General features: G+C 41.5%; 1 protein-coding gene across 1 annotated transcript; it reads left to right on the top strand.

The window, feature by feature from the left end:
* The first annotated feature begins 330 nt into the window (after positions 1-330).
* LOC138583690 (melanocortin-2 receptor accessory protein 2A-like) lies at positions 331-7,807 on the top strand. The gene is made up of 3 exons (XM_069655646.1): positions 331-451; positions 4,311-4,410; positions 7,384-7,807. The coding sequence occupies exons 1-3, from the start codon at positions 331-333 to the stop codon at positions 7,805-7,807; spliced, it is 645 nt and encodes a 214-aa protein (XP_069511747.1).
* Positions 7,808-10,928: the final 3,121 nt, after the last annotated feature.

Genomic DNA, 10,928 nt, shown 5'->3' with positions numbered 1-10,928 from the left:
CTAATTAAAAGAATGAAAGAAGCTGTACATTCAGGAGAAACCGAAAGGAAAATCTATTTCCCTCTCCACTTACAGAGCTCTCATCTTCCTTCCACCACGTGCTACATGAGGGACAAAGATGAGAGGAGGTGGAGAGAGAGAACGAAGGACGGAGGAAACGGAGGGAAGCGCAACAGCTTCCAGTTGTTCAGTGTGTTGCAGCTCCTCGAAGCTCCAAGCGGATGATTGCGCGCTATTACGCACAGCGGTGATTTGCGAGATTTCATTCTGTTTTGAGGAATCCCTCAACCGTCTGGAGCTCAGCCTGCTCTCTCTCTATCTCGCTCTGGGATGTCACGCGCAGACTTTCCAAACGGCACCGGCTCGTCTCTAGTCCCGGATTATGAATGGAGATATGAATACTATGACGAAGAGGAGCCAGTGTCTTTTGAAGGACTGAGGGCGCACCGCTGTGAGTATCTGTTTGCCTCTGTTCCTCATTGTAACAGTAAAGAGTTAAATTTGTTATTTTCAAAAACAAACGCGGAGTTTCAGCAGCAGATTTCTTCACTTGGATGTTATAAATAAAAATAGAAAAAAACTTAGAGAGTGATCACACCAAACATGTCAAGTATTTAATTTCATAACACATCTGTGATTCGTTAGTTTCCATTTCATGCTACAGTATACTCTTTCAGACGCTGTCTATACTCTAGGAAGATTAACATATAGCACAAATGATAAGCTTACACAGTATAAAACAGTGGATGGACTAAACTACGACAGCCAGATTGTTATGGGAAGGGAAGACTGATACAATACCAACGTTAGAGGGGTTAAAATGTAATGATGCGCCAGATAAAGTGGGTTTTTGCGCTGAAATAAAAACAGACCTTTTCTACGTGGTTTGTGCAAAAGAACTAAGACAGCTGTTCTTGAACAAATAACTTTATTAAAGAATATTGTCAACCAAGTCTAGAGCTGACCACCATCTGCTCAGCTGTGATGCTTTGCTCAGAGCGCCCTCTTCTGGACAAACTATGTAATGATGACAATTTTTGAATCACCCCATGAGTTCATTTTGCATTCTATGATCTGTTGAAAAAAAAAAAAAAGGAGCCAGTTTTACTTTAGTAAAGGATCTCAGTCTTCATTCACCACTGCCTTAAAGTATATATTCTGCAAACCAGTCACATGGTAAGCATGTGAAGGAATCGTTGATGTGTACATTTTTATTTTATCTGGACTTTAAGGACGTCTCCTCCATGTTGGCCTGGACATTGACTCTGAGGGGACATTGTTTACATTGTTTAATGACCTGGGGTTTCAAGGTCAAGAATGAACTATCTCTATCTCTATGATCTATCTCTGTAGGGATCCTTTCTGTAATGTTGTCGCACACTTAGAATAACAATCTGAGCCTGTCAGCGGAAACAACAAGAACTTTTAGTGGATGAACAAGGATTATGTTGCAGCCATTACAGTCATCTGTTTCACTGCTGCAGGCTCAAGAAATCTACTGGAAAAATTAAAAAAGCTTTAATACTGATTAGTCATTATACCCTTAAAAACTCAAACATCGGGCCAAGGTTTAAAAATTCAGGAATTCCCCTTTAATGAGGATGAACTTTACTTATTTAGTAAGATTCAAAGTACATCCCTTTCACCAGAAGTTTTTCCCATGAAGCCTTTTGAAATGTGTTTAATCACATTCTTTAGTGCCTTCCTGAGGACATTTTCAGTCCCCACCTGTGCACGTGCTCAGTATGAGCTTTTCCATTCTCCATGGAGTTGTTATTTCTATAATAGCCCTGTGGGTATATGAATGATCTGTGTGTCTAACATTAGAGACTGCCGGGCGTTTCACACAATTTATTTTTATATTTGTACATCATTCCTCTCCAATCATAGTAACATGTTGAAATATAGGACTCTGATATACACCGATCAGTCAGAACATTATGACAACCCGCCTTATATTGTGTAGCCAAAACAGCCCTCACCCGTGGAGGATGGACTCCACCAGACCTCTGGAGGTGTGCTGAGGTATCTGGCACCAAGACGTTAGCAAGTCCTGTAAGTTGCGAGGTGGGGTCTCAATGGACCGGACTTATTTGTCCAGCACATCCCACAGACGCTCGACTGGCTTGACATCTGGAGAATTTGTATGTTTGCAGTGTGGAAGGGCGCATTATCCTGCTGAAAGAGGCCACTGTCATTAGGGAATACTGTTTCCATGAAGGGGTGGACTTGGTCTACAACAATGTTTAGGTAGGTGGTACGTGTCAAAGCAACATGAATGGCAGGAGTTAGGACCCAATGTTTCCCAGCAGAACATTGCCCAAAGCATCACACTGCCTCCGCCGGCTCGCCTTCTTCCCATAGTGCATCCTGGTGCCATGTCTTCCCCAGGTAAGAGACGCACACGCACCCGACCATCCACATGATGTTGAAGAAAATGTGATTTATTAGACCAGGCCTCCTTTTTCCATCACTTTTGGCAGTGGGTCAGCATGGGCACCCTGACCGGTCTGCAGCTACGCAGCCCTGCACACAACAAACTGTAATGCTCTGTGTGTTCTGACCAATGACTGTATATATAGATGGACGACGTGTCTCCATCTGCTCCCACTGTATGAAATTGATGCTAAAACAGTCGCGTGATAGGTTCTGCCATCTGGCGATTGGTGACGTCATTTGGAGCCAGAGTCTGCGCAGTAGAGATTGGCAGGTGATGCCGCCGTACCAAGTGCTAACCAAAACACAACTTAACGTTCACAGGTATGGAAACTTCAATGACTGTAGTGATCGTTTTTGTTACGTTTCCTCTCGCGGATCGTCCTCCACTCTGCTAATCCTGAACTGATTGGCTGCAGGAGCCGTATTTGTCAACAGAGCTGTCAATCATCATTTTGACAGCATCAAATAACTAATTAAAAATAAACTTGTCACGGTTACGAGTTAAACAAAATGGTGAGGACCCAGATGCAGACTGAAATAATGGATTTAATAAACAAAAGGCAAAAATCAAACAAAATCTAACTCCAACAAAAGACAAAAAGGAAAATCAAAAGGCACAGCAATAAACTCACAAACAAAACCAGGAACAGGTAATCCAAGAGACACGAGGAAATCACGGCACGAAGACAATCCAGAGTAAGGTCATGGACATAGACTAACACACGATGGAAGACATAGACTCACGTATGATGGATGACAATGAACAGGCAACAAGACAGGGGAGCACAAAGACTAAATAAACTTAGGAGGTGAGGCTAATCAGACACAGGTGGGACAATCAAGGGGCAGGTGAAAACAATCAGGGCAGGGCACAGAATCAAACAGGCGGGAAAACACACAAAGGCAGGAAGTGGACCAACACGAGAGACAAGGTGACAAAGTAAAACAGGAAATGATCTAACCAAAGAGACACAAGTGAAATACTTAACTAAACAAGACCTAAACACTGACAAGAACACAGAATAAACTAAATACAAAACTAAACAATAAGAACTCATGACAGGGAGACAAAGAGACAAGGTAAAACAAGAAATGATAACTGAACACTGAAATACAAGACAAAAACATAACTAAACTAGATTGGCTCATGACAAAACTTGTCAGAAAAATGAACAATTGGACATAAATCAGCATGATAATAACTAGCTATAATGACAGAAACCATGTTTGAGAAAAATGTATTTTGATTTTATAGTTTGACTTATGTCCCATCTGTTAACATGGAGGAGGCGGGCTTTATGACCTATACAGCAGTCAGTCAGCAGGGGGCGCTAGAGAGGGTTTGGCTTTACTTTTAGGGAGCTGTCATGTCGGCCATCTATATATACAGTCTTTGGTTCTGACACCTTTCTATCAGAACCAGCATTCACTTTTTCAGCAGTGTGAGCTTCAGTAGCTCTCCTGTTGGACCACACACGGGCTGGCCTTCGCTTCCCACAAGGCATCACTGAGCATTGGCCTCCCATGAACCTATCACCTGTTCACTGGTTTTCCTTCCTTGGACCGCTTTTGGTGTGTACTGACCGCTGCAGACCAGGAACACCCCACAAGAGTTGGCCCTTCTCAAAGTCACTCACATCCTGATGCTTGACCATTTTTCTGCTTCCAACACGTCAACATCAATGAGAAAATGTTCACTTGCTGCCTAACATTTCACTGACAGGTGCCATTGTAACAAGCTAGTCAATGTTATTCACGCCACCTGTATGTGGTCATATTATGGCTGATTGGTGTATGGTTGTTACCAGAATACTAAGTGCCTTATCATCAATATGAACATTTATTATATCCTGTGTCATGTGTCTTTGTAGACTCCATAGTGATCGTCTTCTGGGTCGGCCTGGCTGTCTTTGTCATCTTCATGTTTTTTCTGCTCACACTTCTGACCAAGACCGGAGCTCCACAGACTGAGTGAGTCATACTGCTTTACCATTATCGCTTTAAGATACAATACAATACAAGATACCAATACACCTAAATATAATGAAGAAATAATTAGCAATTCAAACTAAAAGAAAAGATTTAAAACATAAAATACTTTGCAATATAATGATTCACGCATGAAAGGGTTAACACTGTCCTGCTGCCCCAAATACTCTCAGAACATCACATGTGGATTCATCTGCTGCTGGAAATAAGAGTTGCTTGATTCAGGCCTAAAATACACTGAACAAAAATATAAATGCAACACTTTTGTTTTTGCTCCCATTTTTCATGAGCTGAACTCAAAGATCTCAGACTTTTTCTATGTACACAAAAGGCCTATTTCTCTCAAATATTGTTCACAAATGTGTCTAAATCTGTGTTAGTGAGCACTTCTCCTTTGCCGAGATAATCCATCCACCTCACAGGTGTGGCATATCAAGATGCTGATTAGACAGCATGATTATTGCACAGGTGTGCCTTAGGCTGGCCACAATAAAAGGCCACTCTAAAATGTGCAGTTTTACTGTATTGGGGGGGTCTGGGGGGGTCTGGGGGGGTCTGGGGGGGTCAGAAATCATCTCAAGTTTTCTCATGACACTTTACACATGGGGCAGGTCTAATGTCTCTCTGATCTTCAGGTTGTACCTCATGGGAATTTACAAGGAAACACCCTCTCTATATGTACACGCAGATATAAAAATAGGATTTTGATTCAAGATATCGGTATGATTTTTGATATTGTAAGAAAGGGAATATATTGCAAGCTATATGAGACTGCTTGATTTATTGGACTGTGTTCAGCAGATGGATTACAATGCATCCATTTACAGGTCTGAGCATTCAAAACACTGAATGAACCATGAATCTTTGCATGTGAAATACTACTAATAAAATGTACAATGTTTTTGAGAATGGATACTGTAACAATATACATAATATTGACAAACTTCAGTGTATTTATTGAGTTTCTTACACCCCAAATATGTAGAGGACAAAATGGAAAGAAATGTGAATTTTACTACTTTGAATGTTGAATGTTTCCATCTCCCTGATATCTTATTGACTGTCATGAGAAAAGATAAATTATTTTAGTGGAAAACTGATGTTTGGTTCTATTAATAAAGAAACCTGCAGTTTGCTGGGTTACTTTAGCAGCTGAGGCATCGCCCGGCTGGATTATTAGGATTATTATGAGGTTCTGGTTTTCAGAGCATCCAAAAGGAAAGAGTCAATATTTACTCCGCCTGCTCGACGGTGGGAGAACGTCTGAGAGAAACTGAAGCTATGAGAGGAGGAGCGATCCTGTTTACTGAGCCAACACTGACTGTACATGCAGGGATTAGATATTAATGTTGTCAGACAAATCTTATGATACTCCACTCAGTGTGTCCACTCAGAGACAAGAGGCAACTTAGTTGTAACTATGGGATCAGTGCTGTTCAGCAGGGAAAGGAGTTTGTTTGGTACTCTTCCAGGATAAAATCCTTTAACAGCCTGCGAAGGGATTCAGATGTTGTACGGTTGAGAAAAACATAGAGCCAATGGGAAGGGGTCTCTGACAGCACGGTGAAAAGAAAATACATTTTACTTCATATTGACTTTAGTTGGGACTTTTTTAAAGTGACTAATGGTACAAACCCTGTCCACAGCGGGATATAGCCTAAACAATTCCAAACTATCTCTTTAATTCACCCGATCTACCAGTGTTGTAGTACTTGAGTCCAGGACTCGGATTCCAGTCCGACTCCAGTCCTGATTTTCAGGACTCGTGACTCGACTTGGACTTGAGCAGTGATGACTCTGACTTGGACTCTGACTCATTGACAGCAATGACAGCATTCAGACTCGGAGAGGAGGACTCTGACTTATTTATTGATAAGGACGGTTTTGTTGTTTTGAATAATTTATTGATTGATGAGTGAGGGCTGTCACGTGCATGTATCTGCATGCCTGATTAGTCGCCGTCTCGTTCGGACAACTGCAGTGATCGCATTTACGCACGACACACAGCGCTGTAAAGTCAGTTGAGGTTACAGTGAAATAGTTTGGAGTGAAACCGCATTCTCTTTATAAATCCTGAGGTCCATCAGAGCTGTCTTCAGAATGTTATTTAAGATGCTAGAAGTTTATTCAGTTCTCCTGTCAATTCATAGCAGTTTAAATCAGTGTTTAGTTTTGCTGCTTAAATGTCCCACGATATTTGCTGCCGTGACATTACTGTAAGCAAGTAAAGCTGGAGCCAAGCCCAGCTGTCATTGGGTGAGAGGTGGGGTTACACCTGGACAGATCGTCACCAGCCAATCACAGGGCTGACTCATAGAGACAGACTGTTTCATGCTCACACCGAGCATGTCTTTGGACTGTGGGAGGAAGCCGGAGTACCCGAAGGGAACCCACGCGTGCATGGGGAGAACATGCAAACTCCACACAGAAAGGCCCACTACGTCTGACCCGGGATTAAAACCAGGAACCTTCTAGCTGTGAGCGCTAGCCACTGCACCACCGTGCAGCTTCAGATGCAAACATTTAATACATTACATACTGTGAAGAACTTTGTGTGGATGTTGGCGCCCCCTGTGGACAAAGTGTTACATGTACTCTCTTTGCTTGATCTTATTCTGTACATGTGTAAGATAAACTGCTTTCTTTTAACAATCAAACGTCTCACTCACTGTGAGTCTTTATGTTTCTGCAGCGGGCTGTTAATCTCCTCGTCTCACCTGACCCGCTTGCGTTGGTAACAGGTCTTATAAATAACTATACAGAAATAATTAATGTTTTTCCTGATGGTCTGCTTTGTAGCTCATATAGAGGCATTGTTTTAATTTCAGTTTCAGAACCATAAATATATTTTAAGAAGTTACACTAATAAAGTTTTATGCACCTGGAATCTGTTTGAAATATAATCGTTATATTTACTCAAGTATCCTGTCTCTGTGTGTCTTTCCTCTCCATAAGCAGCAGTGTACAGACGTGTGAGAAACAGCCACACCTGATTGGATACATGGACACCAACCTCAACAATGTAACTCTCCACTCCCACCCTGGCGGTCTGAACTCGCCCTGCTCTCTCCTCCACTGCTACGTGTCAAAGGATGTTCAGGTGGGCTCTGGGGCTCAGTGGACCACAGCTGGAGGTGGTGTGGATGGAGATGGAGCATCAGGAGGAGATGACAGGAGGCGCAGCTGCAGTGTGGAGGAGGTGGGCGGTGCTCTCCTCCTGCAGGAGCTGGCAGTGACAGCTAACAGGACGGATATAGACACCGTCCTGCTCTCTCACTTTAACATCCCGAACACTGTGAACTCTGATGCTGTGGGGGAGCTCCTGCTCCTGGGAGCGCCAGAGCTGCCAATCATCCTGGAGGGGCGGGATCAAGGCTGAGAGCACAAACTGTGATTACTCAGTCTGTATCTGAAGACCCCGCTGGTTTGATTGTGACAAGACATGGATGGATGCTTTTAAAGCTGTGAAATCAGCTGCTGTTTGGCCGCCCATCATGACACATGCTGTGAACACTGATTTTAGGAAACCTGCAAAAAATACAGTGTACTCTGTAACATGCTGGTTGTAAATAAAAGGCAATCCTCTGTTCTCATGTTTGGACAGAGATGGAAACAGATGCTAACGTTTTTACTAATTCCTTTTTGCTTGTCCAGAAAAGTCCAGAGAGCAACTCCGAGCTGTAATCCACTGTCCATTTCTGACATCCTACCGAATTTAGTACCAATGCATTCAGCGCGAGTGGACTTACAGTGTGTATGAAACCTGGGCCCTTTTTTATACATATGTTTCGGTTGTAAATGACTAATACAAACAAAAACCTTTGGAATTACTCCAGTAGATTGGTTCGGCCGGCATTAGTGAAACAGGCTGCAACATAATCCTTGATGGATCAAAGGTCGTCCACTAAAAGTTCTTGTTGTTTCCACTGACAGGCTCAGATTGTAATTCTAAGCGTGTGACAACATTAAGGAAAGGATCCCTACAGAGATAGACCTTTGTGTTACATCGCTGTCTTCAAACACACCAGGCTCCATTGATAAAAACAGTCATTTTACAGAACACAAGAATTAAAGCTCTGCTGTAGCCGGTTAGTTTGTTTTTGTTTTACATAAAAACAGTAACTAAAGGCAGTGGCAGACAAACAACTCCTCTGTTCTGCAAAGTGAGTTTCTGGTAAGTTACCGTATTTGTTAACGGAGTCTGTCAGTGGCAAAAATAAGAACTAAAAGTGGTCGTACAAACATTATTAAGTGCTCCTCTGCACTATGTATTGACAAAGAGCAGCAGCAGCAGTAAGTGGCTAAACTACTCTGACTTACAATGTTTCAGTCCACATGTATTTATAGTGCTTTGTGCAGCTACTCTACACATCCCAGAGGGAGCCGCTGTGTACATGTAGGAGCTATTCTTAACTTGCACAACAAACCCTGCAGCTCAGGCAGATGTGAGTATTTTTAACCAACATGATAAACAACTTGGTTCTTTGTATAACTGGGGAAAAGTGTTTTTCAGGCCTGTTTGTGTGTGTTTTTGGGGCTAGCTGCAAAGTTTGTCATTTTTCTTTACTGCATTTTCTAAGATTTAAAATATTAGATTTTTGTAAATACTGTATTTATTTAATGTAACGTTTTATTTGTCATGTGTCTGGCCATTCTATGGAAAAAGAGTCTTGACTTAATGTTAGACTTGGTGTTGACTGGTGTATTGCCATACAGTTTACTGATAATGACAAGGAATTCATTATCATGAATGTGTATACAGCCTATGAGTGCAATCAGAATGATGAAAATCTAAGTAAGCTTGCCTTCATTCATTCCTTTGTTCAAGATAATACCACTACTAGTGTAAATGTCATTGGGGATATGAATGCAGATATCTCAGGCAGGAACCTAATATTTGCTAATCATATGATTCAGTTCTGTCAAGATAATAATTTAATATTATCAAGTAGCATTCTTTTGTCTGCTGACAGTTATACATACATTAGTGAGGCCTGGCACACTACGTCATGGCTGGACCATTGTATCAGTACAGCTGATGCACATGCTTCACTAAGGTGTATTAACATTCTGTATGGGTCAGCAATGACTGATCAGGTACCTTTTGCTATGTCAATTAATGTTGAACATCTACCTGCACTATGCAGAGATAGAAATAGTGTTAAAGCAAAACAACAGGACTGGTCAACTCTTACGAAGGAGGACATCTTATATTATTATGCTCATACAGACAAATCTAGTTACATTCATATACCTAGTGAGGCTATCATGTGTAGTAATGTTAACTGTTGTAATGTAGGGCATAGGAGGGATCTCTGTGCTATGTATAATAATATGGTAAGTTCTTTGTATGAGGACTGCAAGTCTTACTACAGGCATGGAAATAAGACGTTATGTTAAGTTATGGCGACAGCATTATAGTTCTTTATTTAACTGTGTAAAAAGTGAAGTGTATAAGGCAGGGAATATTGATTGTTACAATGCTATTGTGATTAGGTCACAAGAAGTGTCCCAAGCAGTTAACAAGCTGTCGAATAATAAAGCTTGTGGCTTTGACCATATCACTGCTGAACATCTGAAATATACCAGTCCAAGGATCGCTCCCCTCCTGGCTATTGGTTTTACCGGCTTCATGATTCATGGATTATTACCAGACTCAATGTTCTGTTGCTGCCAGTTATTAAAGACAAAGCTGGGAAACTTTGCAGCCTAGACAACTACAGGCCCACAGCTTTAGCCGGCATACTGTCGAAGGTCCTGGAAAGAATTCTGAAGACAGTTTAAATGATTTTATTAACTCCAAGGATAACCAGTTTGGTTTTAAAGCTACTCATGGCACAGATCTGTGTATCTATGCCTTAAAGGAGATGGTAAACAGGTATAGAGGGCAAAACGTATCTGTTCTTATGTGTTTTATTGATGCTTCAAAAGCTTGTGAGCGTGTCAACCATAGGAAGTTGTTTGTTAAATTGTGTGAAAGAGGAGTGTCCAAACACATTGTTTGTGACTATGACTATGTGAGTAAAATGGGGAAATAGTGTAATCTTTATATTGATGATCTGTCTAAGCAGTTAAAAGCCAGTGACACTGGGTGTATGATTGGTAACAGTCGAGTGAATCATCTGATGTATGCAGATGATCTTGTGGTCTTTGGTCCAAGCAGTGCTGGCCTCCAGCAGCTGCTGACTATTTGTTCTGTTCATGGTGCTGAACATGATATTAAATATAATGCTGGTAAGAGTGCGGTCTTGATATGTTGCACCAAAGAGGATAAAAGGTTGAAATTTCCATAACCATGTTTCTGTCTGTAATAGTCAAATATCTCGGACATTTTATAACAGAACAAATGACAGATGATGATGATATCAACAGGCAGTGCTGCAAGACGTTTGCACCAGCAAATATTCTTTCACACAGGTTTGGTATGTGTACAGATGCAGTAAAGATGTCTCTGTTCAGAGCTTACTGTACACCTCTATATACTGAACACCTGTGGACAA

This window comes from Semicossyphus pulcher, unplaced genomic scaffold (genome assembly GCF_022749685.1).
Source record: "Semicossyphus pulcher isolate SPU_LCO1_2020_fin unplaced genomic scaffold, fSemPul1.0.p SCAF_9, whole genome shotgun sequence".
NCBI lineage: Eukaryota > Metazoa > Chordata > Actinopteri > Labriformes > Labridae > Semicossyphus > Semicossyphus pulcher.
Note: the sequence above shows the minus strand (reverse complement) of the source record. Positions and strands in the feature narration are given on the sequence as shown.